Genomic DNA, 21680 nt, shown 5'->3' with positions numbered 1-21680 from the left:
TGGCGCGTGGCGCTCTCTCCAGGAGCACTTGAGCTCTCCCTCGGTCTCAGCACTGTGGCTACCCAGGAGTCCCCCACTGCTCCTCGAATTACACACCCCCTCTACTCACGCCAGAGCCCACTCATGTACTGCTTCTGGAGGAGACCTTCCCTAAGACACCACCTGTCCCATCTGCCAGGGGTAAATCAGCTTCCTCTGCTACACACTTTGAGAAATCTGTTCCTTGCCTTCAGAGCACATATCTCAATCTGTAAAGCAAATTCAAACAGTATCTTTAACGTGCTTCTCCTTCACTAGATGGTATGCGAGTCTATTTTTGTTAATCATTAAGTGTCCCAGCACAATCCTTGAACCACAGTAGACACCTGATACAGATTTGATGAGAAGATAGACAGATAAATAAGTGAGCTCTTGGGCAAGGAGGCTAAGTATACTTGCACTTTAAAATTCCGTACACGTTTTCTGAACAATCAGGTTCAGAAGTAGAGGGCTGGCAGTAAAATGAATTAAAGCTCCACTCTGTGCAACATGCAGGGTGAAACTGTCATGTAACACACACTGAGATGTGATCCACATACAGTAAACTGCTCATACTTAGTGTACAGTTGGAGCAGTTGCAACACATGTGCACTTGTGAAACCATCACCAGAATCAAGGTAATGAACACCCCTACCCTCCAAAGGACTCCTTGTGCCCTCAGAGTGTCTCTATGCAAGCACTGGTCTACTTTCTGTCACTACAGATTATGATGGCTTTTTTTGTAGAATTTTACATAAGGGGAATCATACAGTATGAACTTTTTTTCTAGCTTCTTTACTCAGCATAATTTTTACCCACGCTATAGCATATTCCCTTTTATTGCTGAGTAGTATTCTATGGAAATACAATACTTTGTTTATCCATATACCAGTTGAAAATATCTGGGTTGTGTCTAGTTTGTGGCTATTTAAAAATGAAGTCCCATTTTCTTGGGTAAACACCTAGAAATGGAATTGCTAAGTCATTTGGTTGATGTGTATCTAATATTTCAAGAAACACCATTTTCTAAAGCGCCTGTACAATTTTCATTCACATCAGCAGTGGATGAGAGTCCCAGCCCATCCACATCCTTGCCGACACGTGGTAGGATCAGTCTTTTCAGTTTTAGCTGTTCCAATAGGTGTGTGTAGTGGTATCTCACTGTGGCTTTAATTTACTTTCCCTAGTGACTAATAATGTCGAGCATCTTTTCATGTGCCTGCCATCTGTATATCTTCTTTGGTGAAGGATCTGCTCAAAACGTTTTAACGTCATTTTTTAAATCGACTATTTCCTTATTATTGAGTCTTGAGAGTTCCTTATACATTCTGGATATAAGTCTTACTTGGTAGAATTCACCAGTTAGGCCATCTGGCCTGGAATTTTCTTTATGAGAAGCTTTTAAACTACAAGTTTAAATTTTGTAATAGATACAGGGCTACTGAAGTTATCCGTTTCTTCTTGAACGAGCTTTGGTAGTCTGTGTCTTCCATGGAAATTGTACTTTTCATCTAAGATATAGAATGTATCGGCATAAAAACGTTCATAATATCCCGTTATTACCCTTTAAATAACTGTAGAATCTATAGTGATTCTCCACATTGGTCATTTGTGTCTTCTATTTTTCCTGACCAGTTTAAGAGGTCCATCAACTTTATTGATTTTTCTCAGAGAACCAAGCTCTTGGTTTTGTTGGTTTTCTCTAGTAATTTTCTGTTTTCCACGTCACCCATTCCCATTCTGTCCTTTATTGTTCTCTTTTGTCTATTAGTTGCTGTGGGTTTAATTTTGCCCATATTTTTCTATCTTCCTAAGGTAGAAGCTCTATTACAGCCAACAAAAGACTTAAATCATATGCGGGGTGAGTTCTCTCTCACTCCCAGAATATCGTTTTAACTAACAATTTATAATCAGGGTGCTTAAGACTCACACCCGGGTTTCCCTGGTGGCGCAGTGGTTGAGAGTCCGCCTGCCGATGCAGGGGACACGGGTTCGTGCCCCGGCCCGGGAAGATCCCATGTGCCACAGAGTGGCTGGGCCTGTGAGCCATGGCCGCTGAGGCTGAGCGTCTGGAGCCTGTGCTCTGCGTCCGGAGCCTGTGCTCCGCAAGGGGAGAGGCCACAGCGGTGACAGGCCCGCGTACCGCAAAAAAAAAAAAAAAAGACTCACACCCAACAAAATATAGTTACTGTTAGTTATTTGAAGAACCAGCCTTGGCTCACTGACATGGCAGTTACTTGAATTCAATCTAAGTAAATGTGCTTGGTCAGAGGTCAGAGGAAGGAGAAACAAACTCTTCTTCTCCATCTCTCATCCACTGATTAAGTCTGGGAGACACTCAGTTCCAGTCTCTCATCACTTAAAAGCAAGGCTTAAAAGTGTGGTACTTTCTGGAAGCTTAACCTTTGACACAAGGCTGTCGAGAATTTAACCCCATTCTATTTATGGAGCTTGTTTTCAAAAGAAACAAAAATGCCTTAACAAATAAGAGAACTGAGACCAGAAAATTTCATGTTTCCGTGGGAAGAAATCTGTTACCAGCACCAATGTCATATGAGCATCGTTGAACAAGGCAATTTCTCCAGCACCACAGAAAGATCGCCTGAAGAAGATTCCATGTGTTCCCACGCCTCTTACACCTCCTGAGAGCAAGGAACAGAGGCTATGGGCCAGGATGATCTCTCTGAAACTCCTAATTTTCTGTCAAAACCCCTCTAACTTTCTTTTGTAAAGTGAATGACAGTCATAACCTTTTGGCATGCGTTCAGAAAGTAACAGGCTTTTTCAGATAATCTGTATTCCTGACAAAAGACTTCTGAACAAATTTGCTAACTTCAGATGGAACTTAAAAGTCTCTTATGAACTTAAACTGTCTCAAGCACAGGAAATCAGTGGGAAAGTGTCTTCCTGGCAGAAGCATAGCAGTGAGACACTCAGAACTGAGGGAGAAAGGCCACCACAGGCCAGGGTGTTTACAAATAACCCAAACCAGACTGTTCTAAGGATTTTTGTTAGACTGCTAAAAAATCACGCTGCCAGGGCTTCCCTGGTGGCGCAGTGGTTGAGAGTCCGCCTGCCGATGCAGGGGACACGGGTTCGTGCCCCGGTCCGGGAAGATCCCACATGCCGTGGAGTGGCTGGGCCCGTGAGCCATGGCCGCTGAGCCTGCGCGTTCGGAGCCTGTGCTCCGCAACGGGAGAGGCCACAAGAGTGAGAGGCCCGCTTACCGCAAAAAAAAAAAAAAAAAAAATCATGCTGCCAGAGCATGACTTCACTGCCAGAAACTGCGACTTCAAAGCAAACTTGGAAATGAGGATTCCCATTTTAAACTAAAACTAGATAGAAACTGGAGGAGGTTTCAAGTGCCACACTTTTTCTGGCGCTGAATTACATTCACCTTCTTTAAAGAAAAGATAGGAACTTTATCGGTCCCTTTAAAAAAAGCTGCTCTAAGTGTAATAATAATTAAAGTTACGCACAAAACACCACTTCCGTTCTCCAGACTTGCACCGTGTCTACTGCCACGGTGAGGCTGCAGGACAGGCAGCCACGAAACCTCAGTGGCAGCTGAAGTGAGCTTGCGTTTTGTCTGTGGGGCTGCAGGTCCACCGGGCAGCGCTGGGCTCACCTGAGCTCGCTCACGCAGCAGTGAACTCTGATCCGGGTAGCAGCTCTGCCAACCTTGGCTAGCCTCTCTCACAATTGGGGTTGGTGGGCTGCGGGTGGGTCCAGGAGGCCTCGGCACGGACAGTTGAGCTCTCTGCCTTGTGGTCTTGCATCCCTCAGCATCTGGGGCCCGGGCTGGTCCTCAGGGTGGAAGCAGGGTCTGAGAGAGCATGGAAACACACAAGGCCTCTTCAGGCCTGGGCTAGCAAGTAGCACTTGTCACTTCTTTTTTGTTTTTAATTAATTTTTTTGGTGGTGCTGGGTCTTAGTTGTGGTAGGCGGGCTCCTTAGTTGTGGCTCCAGGGCTCCTTAGTTGCGGCATGCATGTGGGATCTAGCTCCCTGACCAGGGATCGAATCTGGGCCCCCTGCATTGGGAGCACGGAGTCTTATCCACTGTGCCACCAGGGAAGTCCCACACCTGTCATTTCTGCCACGTCCCATTGGCCAGAACAAGTCAAGGTCAGCTCAGATGCAAGAAGTGAGGAAACAGGCTTCACCTCTCAATGGGAAGAGCTGCAGTGTCACGCTACGAGGGCATGGCTACAGGGAGGATGGAGAATTGGGGCCACCTCCATAAACTACCTCAACCTTCCTCTAATCTGCTGTGTACCCTAGGAAGCTCACCTCCATAGAGGCTCACCTTTATGCACCACGCCCCAGAGCCTTCCCCCAGCACTGTCCTGGAGACACCATGCACTTAGACTACAGTGTGAATGACTCTCCCTAGACTGTGCAGTGCACAACTTACACAGCCATATGGTGCTGCCCTCAGTGAACCCAATGATGAGTTTGGGCTGCGTGACGTCTTGAGTATTCCTTCCACTGAGAATTCACAAATGCTTTACACTTCAGACCCGACGGCTTCTCTTATGACTTGACTGAAAAGTCAGTACAGAACACATGTATGTGTGTGCATGTGTTTCCGTGTATATGACGCGTACACTAGGTTGCACACAGTAGGTGATAAATACATCAGTTAGATTTAACTATTTTGAAAAACTGTGTTGGAAATGTGTAAACGTCCCCACCCTATCTCCCTGCCTTTAGACTGCAGCAGACACAGCACACTATCCCACAGAAGCAAGGCTGAGAACTACCAGACTGGTTCATAAAACTTTAAAACTTCAGAGCTAACATTAGAAATATAAAAACATCGGGAAACAAATTCTCCTAACCTAAGTTGGTAGAATTGAAGAAGGGGAGGGGAAAAGTCAGAAGTCGAACCCAGGATACACAGGGCCCAGGGGTGGCCCCAACACCCCCCCTCTGCAGACACAGGGCGGGCTGGTGGGCCCTCACTGCCCATCTGTGACTCCTGGCCCTTCCCATGTGTGAAACTCTATCTACACGAAACCTGAGCCCGCAGCTTGGCCCTCTGGCCCCGCGAGCCAGCAGCTGCGTGCGCTCAGCAGAGGGCTCAGGAAGCCACATTCCGTGTTCCCACCACCCCAGACGATGGTAGTCTGGCAGGGTGGGAAGGGAGGGGCCGCCAGCCCGCTGAGGTTGCAAGAATCTGCCCAGTTGTGAGAATAAGGAAATATTCCAGGATTCGAGTAGCGTTCCGGTTCAGATCCGGGCTTAGAGTTTTCCTGGACATAGCAGGAGAAGTTTTCCGTGTTGATCCATAAAATAATAATAACTTCCATCTACGAGGACCTGTTCTGTGCCCAGCACTGCACAAAACCCCTCACATCTACTTGTTTCCCCTCATAATGACCCTACTGCCCCAATAGGCCATTCCCTCCAGACAGGAATCGTTAATCTTATTTTTAGGAGGAGGCAACTGAGAGAAGTGAGGCAGGTTGCCCAAGGTCACACAGCAACTGATGACTCTGGAGCACATACTGGGACCACCCCATTTTACAGTGGCCCCGGGGGGGCGGCCAGTGGGTCTTAGGGACCGCTAAACCTCCCAGCGCCCCCATGCTGCCCGTGGCGGAGGTGAGTGCCCAGAGGGAGGGTGTGCCTTTTGCCAACTTCTACCAACAGTGACAGACTCATGGGCGACTCCGGCTCCCATGTGATTCCAGTCCAAAAGTCTAGAGACAGCCCTACCAAAAAAGTTTATTATACACACACACACAGTATTGTTTCAGATCTTGGTTTAGATAGACTCCCAGTAAATGCAGAGTAATCCCTGAAGCAGGAACCAGCCCTGACTTAGCGCAGGTCGGTGCCCAGCGGGTGCTCCCTAAGGCAGCCCGAAAGGTCCCCGACCAGGGCAGCAGGCGCACCTGGGCAGAGCCTTCCACCCTGAGCCAGCTGGGGGCCCGGGCTCGGCCACTGCTGGTCTCAGTGTCTTCACCTGTGACACGGGGAGACCCGGGAGGACAGCGGGACAGCAGTTTAGCACGGTGCCCGCAGCTCGGGGCGCCCACAGTTGTTTCTTTAAAAGAGAAGCAACTAAAGGCGGGCAGTGCTCAAAGAAATGAGGGAAGAAGGCCACGACGGGTGTCACTTCTATTAATAGAATGCGGTCCTGGGAGAGCACAGACGCTGAGTCCTCCCACCGGAGAGCTCCCAGAGGCAGCTGCCCCTGATGAAAGGCCATCCTGCAGCCCTTCCCCCAGCGCCCTGCCCTGCAAGCCCAAGTCACCCTGGGCGCGCGCGCGTGCGCGTGCGCGTGTGCGTGCGTGCGGGGGTTGTGTGTGTGCGCGTGCACGCGGGTGTGTGTGCGTGTGCGCGGGTGTGTGTGTGCGTGCATGTGGGGGGGGTGCGTGCGTGCCGGCGTCCACACCATAGCACTTCCAGCGTGGCTCTCGGGAGATCTCTGGAGGTAGTCCCGATTTAAATTGATTTTAGGTGGGGTTGTTCTGAATGAGCCCGCAAATGCAGTTACATGGGGCCTAAAACCCAAACAAGAATCACCCTGGTGCAGGGTCAAGATGGTACTTGAAAGTCACATGCTTCAAAGGCAGATGTTCATCATGACAAAATGAGCCATTCTGAAACCTTAAGCAGTTTCATTAGAAGCACCTTAATACAGCCAATAATTCAGTTTGCAAACTTTAAAGAAGCCTCCTTAAAAAACACAGGAGGTCACGTGTTCTATAACTTTTCCCCCTGCGGGCTTCACCCGCGCTGCTGAGCAGGTATTTACGGCAGCTACAGGGAAGGGCGCCGGCTTCCAAACCAGCTGGTCCTGAGTGAGGCCTCACACACCACACTGCCATTGCTGACCACGTCCTTCTCAGGGCCGAAGGGCCTAGAAAAGGCAAACTGCTCTCAGCGGACACTCAGAACTGCTGTCCGACGGCCACTGGGACTTCTCTTCCACCCCACCCCGCCCAGCCCCAGAATCCTAGGACAGAGCAGAAAGCAAGTCAGGAATCAATTAGGAAAAAGCAGTTTCTCCTTCCCGTGCTGCATCAGAATTCACTGATTTTCTGCAAGTCTGTGGAAGATCAGCGAGGACTGCCAGATCACAGTTTGGGGAAATACAAACCATATTCTAATCCACGTGTCAGAAAAATCAGCGGAGGCTGGGCAGCCCAGACGCAGGTCCCTCCAAGGCCTTCGTTCCTCAGCGCCCGTTCCCTCTGCCTGACATCCTGACATCCTTGACATCCTGACTTTTGAGTTCCTTCTGCCCCACGCTGCTTGGGTTTTTTTTGGGGTTTTTTTTGAAATTTTGAATTTTATTTATTTTTTATACAGCAGGTTCTTCTTAGTTATCTATTTACACATATGAGTGGATACATGTCTATCCCAATCTCCCAATCCATCCACCACCACCCCCCCGACCACTTTCCCCGCTTGGTGTCCATACGTTTGTCCTCTACATCTGTGTCTCTATTTCTACTGCTCTTGTTTTTATAGTTACGTTTTCTCCTGGACTAAAACGCTTAAGAACTTGTTATTCAGTCTTTTTATCTCCAACAGCGCTTTGCACCCTGCAGACAGGTAAACACTTAATAAGTTGGTTTGGTTCCAACGTATCATCCGACCTGTTATGGGTTGGATTGTGACCCCTGAAATTCATATGTTCAAGCCCTAGGCCCCAGGGCTGCTGAACCGTGATCTTATTTGGAAACAAGGTCATTGCCGATGTAATCAGTTGAGGTCATACTGGGGGAGGGAGGCCCTAATCCAATGACTGGTGTCCTTATAAAACGGAAGTTTGGACACAGAAGAGACCCCAGGAGACGCCATGGGAAGACTGGACTTGAGCTGCCCCAAGCCAGGAACCTCGAGAGGCCTCGGGGAGGCCGGGACAGACCCTCCCCACCCCTGCAGAGGGGCGGCCCTGCCCACGCCGCCATCCGGGACTTGTGTCCCCAGGGTGTGAGAGAATGGAGTTCTGTGTTTAAGTGCCTGGTCTGTGGTACTTTGTTACAGCAACCCTAGGAAGCTAAAACACAGCCAACAGCTTAAACCAGTCTGAACACACACGCACACCCAGGGCATCTAGCAGGGCCAGAGGGCAGCACCTGATTTGTGCATTGCACAAACACTGACAGATGGAGTGTCTCCTGGGCAGCATTTTACGGGTTACGGTGTGCTCTGTTTTCCTGGGCAAAGAGAGAGAGAACCAGGTTCCTTGAGTGTTTCGTGGTGAACCAAGAAACTTCATCTGCTGCAGTTACACGTAAAATTAAAGCAGCCTTGGGAATTCCCTGGCCGTCCAGTGGCTGGGACTCGGCTCTTTCACCGCCATGGGCCCGGGTTCAGTCCCTGGTCGGGGAACTAAGATCCCGCAAGCCACGTGGTGTGGCCGATAACTGACTGACTGACTAACTAACTAAATCAAGCAGCCTTTCATGACTTCCATCATCTGAATGTGTCTTCCTAGTCTTAAGGAAGTTGCAGAGGATGGAACATGACTGCCCCTCAAGTTCACCCCCTCTGACTAAGTAGCCCAGGGATGTTTAAAGTGTTAACTCACGAGCTCAGGGCTCACACGCCTCCCCGGAGTCTCCAGCCTTCGTGTGTTTCTCATCACAGGAGGAATGACGGAAGCAAACAGCGTGGGCAGGTCGGCAAAACATCCTGGCCACTACTAGACAAAATCAAAGCAGCGGAGCCTCATACACGAAGATTCAGGAGACCTTGTAACACCCATTTTTCTCTCCCCTACGGCAGAGAACGTATCAGAACACAGCGTTGGCGATAACTCAATGTGTCTCTTTTCACAGCCCCTCTCGTCCCTGGCTGACCTTCCACCTAAAGAAAAGCAGGCTGCGCGAGGGGAACCTCAACAGAAGCACGAGGGGAACCTCCACAGAACGCTTTTTAAAATGAGCAGAACAATCTGAACTGAAACGAACCTGCCCTTCGGTCTTCACCCTCTTCGCTGGCCCTAAAACAGAACAAACCAACAGAATGCATGAAACACACTACGACATGTTTTCTTAATAAAAGGCACATGGGAAACCCAAGCCACCTCGACACTTTTCTCCATTCTGCACTATGCTATCGCCGGCTGAATGGGTCGTGTTACATTTTGTGAATTTGCAAAAGTTAAGCTGCAGGCTGCTTACATCCCGTTAATCAGTCTTCTGTGTGTTCACGTAGCAAACTGGGGTCAAGTTAAGAGCCTTTCAATTCCATGTGAATACTCGGTGAAGTTCCCAAATGTTCCTTTTTAAGGAAAAACGTCCTCAGACTAACATTCCCACATTCGGTGAAGGCTGTTCAGCGTGTGAGCTCTCTGGCAGACGTCATTCAGTGTGCACGCAGACATCGGAAAGTTCAACTAAATAACTCTTCTTGGGAAATGGAAAATGCTCGTGACATTTCTAAAACCCAGGGTTTCCAGAGGTGGAGAATGGCTAACAGTTTACTGTCCAAACCTACATTCATACCACAGAGAATCGGTAGCTCTGTCTCTAATTTGCTACTTTGACGTTGAACTTTCACTGTGACTGTGTCCCTCTAAACAAACCAGTTGGGGCCCGGGGGGGAATAAAAGGGTAGTTACGCTATAAGAAGTTTCAAATGACCACAGTTTTAGAACATGTTGGGTTGTTTCAGTTTGGCTTCTGCAAATTAAACATGTTAATCATTCCTCTCTTTGTTGTTTCCGAGATGAAAGGAATGCTACAGTTTTCTAAGAAAATCTTTCTACATTTAAAAGAAAGTGATTATTGAAGTCTGCCGGTCAGTATGAATGCAGTTAATATGCCAAGTAACATATGCATTGATAATGACATGTTTTTATCAAACAGCCTCCGAAGTTTCTTAAAGCTTCACTTTTAGAAATGGAAGTCTTTCACATAAGCCTATTTTGGTAAACTTAGCATGCATTTTCAATGCCTTTCAACATCTGTCTTTTATTACCAGAGGTCCTGATATCCAGATGACAGCGGAGTATTCTGAGCGCCTGGAAAGATAGAGCTGCTCCTTATTCTTGCCTTAAATCATAATTTTATTGTGACATCAGGTTCATTTAGAAGCAACATTTTTATCTCCTGGACAGACAGGCAGCTGTTCACTCTAAAATGCAGGTTCTGTTTTCATAAATATGTTCCTAAAACTAGTAGGCGTACACAATTCATATTAAATAAAATCTTTTCTGACCTTTTAAATGTAGTGTCAGAACATGGGCAACTTAAAAGTTTAAACAGTTTACTTTTTAAAGTCACCTAATTAACATTTTATTATTAGCAAATTGATACTGTGCGTTTCGGGCCAATACACCCCATTTAAAAAATTAAATAGTTTTTCCTAATTATGCTGCACTTTAATTTCTACATTTAACACCATTTAAGTAATTGTTGATCCTAAGATTATGTACTGGCAAAAAGACTGGGATAAGACTCTAGTGTCTTTGAATACAGGGATCCACCGTTTTAAAAAGCGCTCTCTCCACTCGCCCCTGCTTTGTCAGCTGAGCCAGAGGAAAGCAAACTTGAATCACTCAGGAGTTGCAGCCAGGGTTCACCCTCCAGCCCCGAGGAAACCACAAGTCACGAAGAGGAGAAGCAGGGTCTGTAGGACTAGGGATTCTGTTCAAAATCAGGTACGAACCTGAAACTGAAATCTAGGACTTTAAGCCAGGCTTGAAGTATGCCAGGGTTTTCCAACCCTGTGTCTGCCATCCTTTGGGCTTGGAGACATGAGCATTCTTTCATGGGGAGGGCAGTAAATCATTTCACAACCCAGCCCTCAGCTACTGATACATGCATCCTTTAAAAATGCATAGCAATTGGTCAATTAAACAGAGGGCGAAACTCTCCTACGATACCACCAACAAAAGCTGTTCAAACAAAGCCTGGGAGGACGCTTTGCACGGCGGTTTTCTGCTCAGGTCACAGAGAGGGGCGACTCCTCCTTCGGGCGGGGCAGAGCGGAGCTCCCCGTCCCTCCCGGCCTCCCCGGGGCCGTTCCCCTTGAACGCGGCTCGGACCCCTCCCCAGCCGGCCCCGCACACAATGGCGCCCCGAGCGGGATCCCGCCACCGGGTCCTCGCGCCAACAGCGCGCCCCCCGCGCGGGCCGCGTTCCCGGGTCCGCGCACAAAGGAGGCGCGTGGGCTCCTCCGCGCCCCGCGCTCTCCCGGCCCGCGCGGCCACCAGGTGCCGGCGCCAGCGACCCCGCGCCCGAGCGCCTCCGCGCATCCCGGGCCGCGGCGGGGGCAAGGTGGGGCGCGGGGCCTCCAGCCGCCCGCGGCGCCCGCCGCCGGGCCTCCCAACGCCCCGGGCCTGGCCGCCGCGGGGGCACGGGCCGGGGGGCACTCACTTTCTCGATGGTCCCGGGCAGCAGGCGCTCCAGCAGCCTGCAGAGGACCACCCCATCCTTCAGAGACGCCTGCAGGAAGCCCTCCGGGTCCGAGATGGTTTTCTTGGGCGACTCCAGCACCCCCAAGGTAATGAGCCACGTAACGGTCTGCTCGGCGGAATTCATAGCGGCGGCGCGCCCGGCCTCCCCGCGCCGCGAGCCCGTCTCGGCGCCGTTCACCTCGGAGCGGCCGCGGCCCGGCCGGCTGCGCCCACCGCCCCCTCCTCCTGCTCGCCCATGGAGAGGCCGGCGACGGCGATTGGCTCGGGCGGCGCCGCGGTCCGGCCGGCTCGCGCTCCCTCGCGTGCGTCCTGGCCGACTGTCAAGTGCCTTTTCATTAGATGCACATGAACCTGCGGCGGCCGCCCGGCGCCGCCCCCGCCGCCGCCTCCCGGCTTCCAGCCGCTGCCGCCGATGACATCACCGAGAGGAGAAGAAAGACGCCGCGCTGGAGCGGCCCCGGGCCTCCCGGACCCCGACCCCCGGCCGCCCCGGCACCCGGCGGCCGCACACGCGCCCCCGCGCTCGGGCCCGCCGCCGTGCGCCCTCCGCGCCCCGGCCGGCTGTGCGCGCGCGTCCCCACCTGCGCCGCCGGGTGCCGGGCCCCCGCCCCAAGGGCCCGATGACCTCCAGCAGGCGACAGCCCGCCGGCCGGGAGGGCTCTACGGGCCTCCCAACCCGCGGGCCGCGCGCGCCCTTAACGGATGGCGCCTGGCTGGGCCCAAGCGCAGCCCCCTGGGACGCGAGCACCCGGCCAGGCTCTTCTCGTTGTCCTGTCCCTTCTGCTTCCTTCTTCCCTCCTTGGAAGACTTGGAATCCTTTCCTTGTATTCTTAATTCATGAGTGTTTAAATTATTAAGTGCTTCCCAGAATGCTCTTTTTATTTTTGCCGGTTTTATTTCAAGAGGTAGGGGGTGAGGGGAGCTGCAAACGACACGCTTGCTTCTCTCCGCTACCTTGCAAGCCAATAATTACAGAACACGGTGATAATTAAGTCTGTAACCAGATGGGTCTAATTCGGGGAGGAATTGATTTTCCTGATACTGCTGCGATCCGTGGGGACGTGGACGCCCCGGAGCGCGGCGTGGCCAGTGTCACGTGTGCCCCCTGCCGGGAGGACGGTCCACAGCGCGTGTGACCTCCCCGGCCGGGAGGGGGCCGCGGGCCCACTCTCCAGGACCAGAAACCTTGGAGCGGCTCCACTTTAAACTGATGCTGATGTTTCAGACACTGTCAGAGGAAGGTCAGGAAAACAGCAGCGCCTGAACTGGGTGATGATGGGGAAGGAAGGACTGTGAGAACAGCCCAGTCCTAACAGGCCGCTTGGCCAGATCGCACGGTGGGCAAGAGATGCGCAGTTGGAGACCCGGCTGCGAACCCACGCGAGGGCCAGACATAAAGCGCTCAGACATCCCACCGCCAGGCAAAGAAGAAGCTTCTTCGAATCAGGAATGACCCTGACACATGTACATGCTAAGGAAGGGAGAGAGAGTCTCCTTAAAGAAGGACCGCGAAGGTGTGCACGTGTGTCCATTTGCTCTGCCCTGTACCCGAGTGCCTTTCCTGTTTGCTTGCTGTGACTCTGCCCTGGCAACTTACAACAGCATTTGCAGTCACCCACAGAGAGCTTACTGTGTGCCGGGCGCATATATTAATCTCATTAGTGACAAAAGCTAGAAAACGTGAAGATTTCAAAAAACAGAAGCTTAACTCTCCCCTTCCTCTGCTTGCTTTTGCAATTGTGAATTGCATTTATTTCCAGCTTCGAGTTAAGCGGTCCAGTTTCCTTTCCACGTGAGAACACAAAGTGATTTGAAGAGCAGTACGAACTCTGGATTATAAGGGCCACGTGTTCGGTGGTCACAGCTCCCACTTCCTGAGCTCCCAGTGTCTCCCAGCGCTTGCTCCCTGCTTCGTGTGGCATAATCACGACGACAGCCTTAGGGAGTCTCTCTCATCGTCCCCATTTTACTGGTTGCACATCCCACAAGTGGTGAAGATGGACTCAAGCCTGGGCTCTGCAACTCCAGGACCAACCCGCCTCGCCCATTGTCCAGACCGCTTCCCTCTACACTTTCTGGGAAACAGGACGATTCACAGCTCCGTCAAGTTTTGTGCCCAAGGACACTTTATCAACAGAAGGGTGTTAACCCAAGAGTAGCTGTTCACTGAGATTCCTGTTTACTCTCATTCCTGCTGAATTGGACACGTGATTTAGAATACAGTCATTACAATTCCAGATTCCATTAAATTAGGTCTGGCGCTTATCATCTGGTAAACAAGAGTAAGATTCAACTTGACTCAAGGAAATGGTCCTGCAGAAAGGCAGCTCTAGGGAGTGGCCTTAGGTGGCCAGTGAACCTGGCAGCCAGTCATTGTCAGAAGGGGGACCCAGAGGCCACCTGCTATAACTGGTCTTGGAAGTCCCTGAACGTTTTAATGCTTTATAGCGACTAGTGGCATTCTTTTACCTTGGATGTACATTTATTTCAAAAAAGCTTATTTGGAAGGTATTCTAGAAAGTAACATTGTTCAAAGCTAGGCGTTTGGGGGACTTCTCTGGTGGTCCAGTGGTTAAGACTTCACCTTCCAGTGCAGGGGGTGCGGGTTCGATCCCTGTTCAGGGAGCTAAGATCCCACGTGTCCTGTGGCCAAAAGACCAAAACACAAAACAGAAGCCATATTGTAACAAATTCAATGAAAGGCTTTAAGAATGGTCCACATCAAAAAAAAAAATCTTAAAAATAGCTAGATGTTTTTAAGGGTTTAATTGAGCTGAGTATCCAAGGTGAGCATTTGGTTAAACTTAACATTTTTCCAAGCTCCTATTACAGAGGACACGTGCTGTGGAGGAGAACTCATTGTTCTGGTGGGCTGGCATGAGTGAAGGTTGTTGTTGGCGGAGGACTCTGGCCTTGCCTCTGGAGGCCCTTTGGCGCACCTAAGGATCATGGAAGGGCTCTCAGGTCAGGCGTGTGTCCTTCGCTTCCCTCATTTCTCACGAGGGAACGTCAGCCTCATGTCCAGCCTGGCCGGCTGTTAATGCCCGATGGCCACACGCAGGCCATTGTTAGGGGTTCACCCACACATAGCCCCAAACCAGGAGCTACCCAAGGCTCAGCTGAACTGTGCTAACTCAGTTGGAGGACGGTGTTACAAAGATGTTAAAATCTACCCCAGCCTGAAGCCAGACGGACAGATGGCTGTTTACCTGGCCATCAAACCCCGTAGAGTCGCTTTTGTTGAATTGGACCATCACCTAGATTGAAAAATGCAGCAAGAAGCAGTCCCATGAAGCTCACTCTATCTAATGTAAGTATTACCAACGGCCTCAGTTTCTCAAGCAGTGTACTATTTATTTGGCATATATATGGTCAAATGCTAAAAATTAAAGATGCAAGGCAGGAAAAAGCATTTTCTGAACATATATAGCTGAGAAGCTACTCAGGACAGGAAGACATTTACAGATATAGTAATCATGACACGTAATGTCAACAAGACGCGTATCCTGGTTTGGGTCCTGGAGCAGATCCTGCGCCACCTTGGGTGAACATAGTTCACTTGGGGAGTGATCCCAGGGAGGACAAGTGAAGAAAAGGAGAAAGTGACCCAAAGGTGTGCAGTGAGCAGCGGGGCTCAGCTCCCCCAGGAGCCTTGAGAAGCAAAGTGGATGCTGTATCAGTCAGGGCTCTCCAGAGAAACAGAACCAGTAGGATATGTATAAAGACATTTATTACAAGGAATCGGCTCACGTGATTACAGAAGCTGGCAAGTCGAATCTGCAGGTGGGCCTGCAGGCTGGAGACGTGCAGGAAGCTGACGATCAAGCGTGAAGACATCTGTTGGAGAGTCTTCCCTTACCTGGAGGAGGACTGGTGTTTTTGTTCTATTCGGGCCTTCAACTGATTGGGTGAGGCCCACCCATATTGGGGACGGCAATCTGCTTTACTCAGTCTACCAATTCAAACGGTAATCCCACCCAGCTGTGGCGCCAGAGGTGCGTTAACAAGCTGGCTACCGCTGGCGGCATGTGGGTCCCTCTGGGGCCCTGTATGAGATTCTTGCCGTGAACAATAAAGCACCACAAACCTGGGGGCTCAAAACAACAGAAATGGATTCTCTCACAGTCTGGAGGCTGGAAGTCTGAGATCCAGGTGTGGGCAGGGTGGGCTCCTTCCGAGGCCGTGAGGGAGGACCTGCTCCAGGCCTCTCCCAGCTCCTGGTGGTGGCGGGCCATCCCTGACCTTCCTTCCACCTCCTGGTGGTGGCGGGCCATCCCTGACCTTCCTTCCAGCTCCTGGTGGTGGCGGGCCATCCCTGACCTTCCTTCCATCTCCTGGTGGTGGCGGGCCATCCCTGACCTTCCTTCCAGCTCCTGGTGGTGGCGGGCCATCCCTGACCTTCCTTCCAGCTCCTGGTGGTGACGGGCCATCCCTGACCTTCCTTCCAGCTCCTGGTGGTGGCGGGCCATCCCTGACCTTCCTTCTTGGCTTGTAGATCCATCCCTCCAGTCTCTGCCTCTGTCTTCACATGGCATTCTCTCTTTTTCTGTGTCAGTGTCCAAATTTCCCTCATTTTATAAGGATACCAGTCACCAGATTAGGGCCCATTCTCATCTTAACTTGATTACGTCTGCAAAGATCCTATTTCCCAATAAGATCACATCCAGAGGTACTGGGAGTTAGGACTTGAGCATATCTTTTGGGAGAGAAAATTCAACCCACCATAGTACCCTTTGAGAAACCAGGACCATGCCTGCCCCAGACATATCCCACCAGAGGAAGGGGAGGCCAAGCTTCCTATCACGTGACATCAAAGCAAGTACGAAATCTCAGAATCTCTCTTTAGATGATGCTCGGATCCATGGGAGATTCTGGTGGTGTCATCCCGATCCGTCCATGATGAATCTCCCCGTCCCTGTCATTCGTTTCAGGAGCTGTCAATAATTCCCTCCCAGATTCCATATTTCACTTGGAATTGCCATGGCTTGACGTCCCTCCGATACTTATCAGCTGGAATTCTGTAAAGAGGCCCTGTTATTATACAGATAGTTCCTACAGGACAGAGAAGATAAACGCTTATTTTCTGCGTTTACCAGTTTTCAGGGTCATGGGTTGATGCTGTAGCATCCTGCCGAGGAGACCGATGATTTTTGTAAGTTTCATTATGAATTACGGATCTTGGAAAACATACTCGATGCATTTCAGCTTATCTCCCTCTTCCTAGGTTCTCTTTTTTGTACGTTTGGGAGATGCTTCTCCGAGAGTCGCTCACATTTCTGAATATCTGAGCAGAAGTAGTGATAGCTTTTGTCCTATCTTGTCAAGAGTGTTTTAGACCAAACACCAAGCCCTTTGAAGATAGAGATATGGTCCCCTCCTGGGCAGAGGACAAACCTGCTTGCTGACCAGGAGATTAAAAGTAAGGTCTCCTCCGGGACGAAGTTCAGGCAGGTTCACTTGCAGTCCCTATAAGATCGGGGTTTGCTAAGCTGGGGTTCCTCAGCTGTGACACAAGCCCACCGTGTGTGTGGCGCCCACCTGAGCCCAGGGTGCATTGCCTTGGACTTGGGAGCAGGGGGCCCTGGTGAGAACCTGAGGCCTATGCTGTCTGCCCTGCCAAGTCACGTATCCTTTGTCTCTGACCCGGGAGTCTTGTGTCTTCTGCCAGCGCCACGAAACTCTGGCTTAACTGTGTTAGCTTTTGAGTAGGTTAAAAATCCCAGATCCGTTATAGTTCTTTATGGTGCTGTTACTCATTTCCCAAGATTAGTTATCAATTACCCTTTTATTTTGTTCTGAATATGGCTTTCACTGTGTCCCATGAGTTTTATTAGAAAGTACTTTCTTTTTCATTGCTCCCAAGAGGATTTGCAATTTCCCTTTTGAGTTCCTCCTTGAGCAAATCTTTTCTAGGAATATGGTTCTTAATTACCAAGAAATTGAGAGTTTGTTGGCCATTGACTGTGATTAGTCAGCTGAGCCTATGAATCTCTGCTTTTCAAAATGTGCTAAGATTTTAAACGTCCCATGAACTTAAAAGGATGCATATTCTCTGTTCAAGAGATTATATACTTATATGTATTATGTAAGGTTTTGTGCTTTTTTAAAAAGAACTTTTTATTCCAAAATAATTTTAGACCCACAATAGGTTGCAAAAATAGTACAGAAGGCTCCCAGGTAGCTTCACCCAGCTTCCTTCAAAGATAACATCTCACACAACCAGAGAACAGTTCAAAGCAAGGGAGTTGACATTGCTGTAAGACTATCAGCTAACCTACAGACATTATTGGATTTCACCAGGTTTTATATGTATTTTTTGTATGTACTTCTATCAACTCCACCGCGTGTGTAGGTGGTGTCATCACCACCACAATTGGGCTGCAGAACTGATCCACTACCGCAGCAAAAGTCCCTGCCGCTGTCCCTTTGGAGTCACACTCTCCCCCGCTGAACTGTTGAGTCTTGTCCCGCCTTTCCTATGAGATACATCTAGTTGTCAAAGACATAAACGTTAAGATCAAGTTTTCCCTAAATCTCAAGTCACACATTTGAGATGTTCAAAGCACAGGTTAATTGAAAACGTTTATCTTTTTTTTTACAAATTATGCCTTAAGTCAATTAGATTGTGTAAAGAGCATAAATGGGTTTATTTTTTGTGCCTCATTGACAGTGTCTGGTTTTTTTAAATAAGAAAATAAGTCCATTCATGTTTAGTGTACTGACTGATAGACTTTATTTTGTCCCTGTTATTTTAAATAGATTATTTTTTACTTTACTTTACTTTTCCTCTTCTATGTGTTGACTGGTGTGTTCAAATGGCTCTTCATTCCATTTTTTGTCCATTGTTTTCAAATTCAAAATTGCATCATCGTTTTCCCTTTAACAAATGGTTATCTTTCCTATCTTGGCTTGTAGTCAGGCTCGTATACCCTTACTTTTTACGGTGAGATGCCATGACAAACTATTTCCCCACCAATACGCTCTGTTTTCTACCTGCTCACCACCCGCCCCATAAGATGAGACTTGGGGGACTTCCCTGGTGGTCCAGCAGTTAAGACTCTACGCTCCCAGTGCAGGGGGCCCGGTTCGATCCCTGGTTGGGGAACTAGATCCCGAATGCCGCAACTAAGGATCCTGCATACTGTAATGAAGATTCCGTGTGCCACAACTAAGACCTAGCGCAGCCAGATAAATAATTTTTTTTTTTTTAAAGATGAGACTCGGAGAATGCTTGTGCCACCTCCTCTTCATCTGCCTCAACCCCGCGCTTTCACAGAAACCACTGGAGAGCTTTGCCTGCTCCCCTTCCTTTACCCCAAATGCCCATATTTTGCAATCAGTCTAGCTATCTATTGTAGGATATACCTTCTTTTCCAGGAGTCTTTATTGAGCACTTGTATTATACACATGGGCGTGTGTGCGTGTGTGTCTATATGTCACTGCTCATCACCACTTGTTTACCCCTCCCTTCATGCATTCTAAGGTTTGTGTGCTGTTGGTGTCATGTCTCAGATATCTACCTCTAACAGGGCACAGGTGATAGACTATTTTATTTCACCCATGCATGTAAAAATACCTTTATCCCCCAACAGTGAATGGGACCTTGGCTGGGTATAGAATTACTAGGATGAGTCCTCTTTTGATCCTAGTATCTGGGTGGAATACTAGGGTGGAAGTATCCCATCCAGGTGCTCTCCCATTGTCCCGCAGCTTCTAGTGTTGCAGAGTGGGAGTCTGCTAGTCTGATCCTTTTATTCTCTGTAGGTAACTTTTTCTTTTGGTCTAGAAACTTGTAGGATTTTCCTCTTTATTGTTAGAGATTAGGATTTTCATCAGGATATGATCAAGGTGTGTGTGTGTGTGTGTGTGTGTGTGTGTACTCCCCGTGTGTGTGTGTGTGTGTGTGTGTGCGTGTGTACACACACATGTATTTATCCTCATTCTTGCCTGGACCTTGATGGCCTTTTCAAACTCCTGACTCGCATCTCTCTGCAGCTTAGGGAAATCTTCTTAAATTACTTATATTTAATACCTTTCCTTCTTCTCCTCTTTTTTTTTTTTTAAACATCCTGGAGCCTCTCTTATTTTCCTGTTAACCCTTCTTTACGTATTTTCAATGTTGCTTTTTTCCCCTCGTGATTTCTATTCTATATTTTTCCTCTGTGCTTTGAGGTATGTCTTCCATTTTATATTCTAGTCCAACAATGTGGGTGTTCTCCTCCGATTCAGCAATTACATTTTTCTTTTAGATTCAGGAAGTCATTTTTGTGTTGTACTTGAAACTCCTTAAGCCTCTTTTTGTCTCATGTTTATAATTTTAGGAAAGAAAGTATATTTTGAGAGGAAACATACTCCCCTTCGCAATAAGGGGATCTATGGTGGCTAAAATGATTGTTGCATGATTTTGTGGCCCAAGCAGAGAACTAACGGGAGATTCAGGAGGTTCCTGGGGATTGGCAGCCCTCTCTTCTCGTTTCACAGCCACTCTTAGTATTTCCGCCCTGTTCAAACGCTTCACTCTGATTCTGCATTCCCTTCTTTCTGGAACGTGCGTGTCGTACTAACTCAGATTTGCAGTCTGTTTGTCACACTGAGCTCTTGCCCGTCCTCTGGACAGTGTTCTGCTAACCTCCCCCTCTTTGCCATCTCCTCTCTCCTCCACTGGTCCCTTCCTGTCCTCCGCTAACACATCCTTGGTTCTCCCCACCCTCTCACCCATCACCCCCACCGCACTCCCAGCCTTTAGGGATCCCTCCAGCACCCCATCCTCCCCTCACCTCACTGTCCTGTGATCTCCTTCCCTGCACCAATCCCTCACCCCCCGTCACCGTGCACTGAGTGAGTCTCTGTCACGGGTTCATGGAAACAAAGCACAGTTTATGTTGGGCACAGAGTTAACTCTCTGGCTGGTATCAGAACCTCACCGGGGCTGAAAGGCTTCCACACCTTTCTTATCTCCAGGAGGAGAATGAATCCGAGGTTCTCAGGCAGGCTTTTCACACTGGCTCTGTAAGGTCTTGGGGTTAAGAAGCCCTTTGAGATCTGATGGAAACTAAGAAACCCTCCTTGGAGGCAGGGAATGTCAGAGGGCTGTGGGATTCCCTGGAGTGTGTCCACGGGCCTCAGGTCAAGACCATGCTGGCTCGAGAGCAACTGTGAGCAGAAGACACACACGCCTAACAGCTTCTGTGGCTGAGCAAACCTACTTAGACAAAAGCAACAGGCACTAAGATTAAACTATTCCAGTCATTTTTGTTTGTGTAAATTGTGATGAGGTTGTAATAGACAAGGATTTTAGAAAACAGAATGTTTCACAAATCTGTTTCTTCCCTCATGTGAAGTTACTTTGGGGATACCAGTGGGTATCGTTCTCAGTGCCCCCGCCTGAATATTATATAAAATATATACAAAACACCAGAGACAGGAGTAGATCTGGGTGCCAGGGCTCTGTGAATCTGCTATAAGCCTGAAATAAACAGTGACCCTAAAAGTAGGCGGTGCTTTGATTTTTATTTTAAAATACCCATTGATTTTTTTTTAACCTATATTTCCTGCAAAACCTAAAAATATTTTTCTGTTGAGAAGTACTTTTTGAAAAAGAACAGAAGCCAACAAATAAATATTTGGTGGCGTAATTAGCTGCTGTCATATTTTATACGAGCGCAACAAAATCCATCTTACATGGACATTTTTTGCTTTATAAATGGTTTCATCCATTTGGATGTAAAGTCTACTTCCAAAAGGAAATTTTTTTTTTTTTTTGCGGTAAGCGGGCCTCTCACTGTTGTGGCCTCTCCCGCTGCGGAGCACAGGTTCCGGACGCGCAGGCCCAGCGGCCGTGGCTCAGGGGCCCAGCCGCTCCGCGGCATGTGGGATCCTCCCGGACCTGGGCACGAACCCGTGTCCCCTGCATCGGCAGGCGGACTGTCAACCACTGCGCCACCGGGGAAGCCTGGAAACGTTTTTAATTGCCCCATTTTCTGTCCTTTTGACTTATTGCAGAAAAAAGCACCTCAAATGAATCATGGGTTTGATTAATTGGAACCCAATTTTTAGAAGCCACAAATTATTGAAGATTGAAAATAGAGAAGTCCCTTAGGGAACAAGGCCTTACGTGCTTATCCAGTTACTAAACTTCATTAAGATGCTGCCTGAACAGTGAGCGAATTAGCCTGGTGTGGAAAAGCCTCAGTCCCCACAGAGCAGTTTCTGATGGAGAAGGTCCTCTTAGCTCACGGAAACCAAGCAGAGAGGAAGGTGATGAAGTAAAATGT

General features: G+C 49.0%; 1 protein-coding gene across 4 annotated transcripts in view; it reads right to left on the bottom strand.

Moving 5' to 3' along the window:
* ARHGEF7 (Rho guanine nucleotide exchange factor 7) overlaps window positions 1–11663 on the bottom strand; it is a 126007-nt gene extending 114344 nt beyond the window's left edge. The window contains exon 1 of one of the 4 annotated variants that reach the window (XR_009536726.1): window positions 11366–11663. Coding sequence is in view for 3 of the 4 variants with exons in the window: in XM_060128989.1 (XP_059984972.1) it covers window positions 11366–11530 (165 nt within the window). In the remaining variant the exon portion in view is untranslated. The remainder of the gene's footprint in view (window positions 1–11365) is intronic. The other 3 variants (XM_060128989.1, XM_060128986.1, XM_060128987.1) reach the window with 3 other exon arrangements.
* Window positions 11664–21680: the final 10017 nt, after the last annotated feature.

Source organism: Lagenorhynchus albirostris, chromosome 18 (genome assembly GCF_949774975.1).
Source record: "Lagenorhynchus albirostris chromosome 18, mLagAlb1.1, whole genome shotgun sequence".
NCBI classification, from domain to species: domain Eukaryota; kingdom Metazoa; phylum Chordata; class Mammalia; order Artiodactyla; family Delphinidae; genus Lagenorhynchus; species Lagenorhynchus albirostris.
Note: the sequence above shows the minus strand (reverse complement) of the source record. Positions and strands in the feature narration are given on the sequence as shown.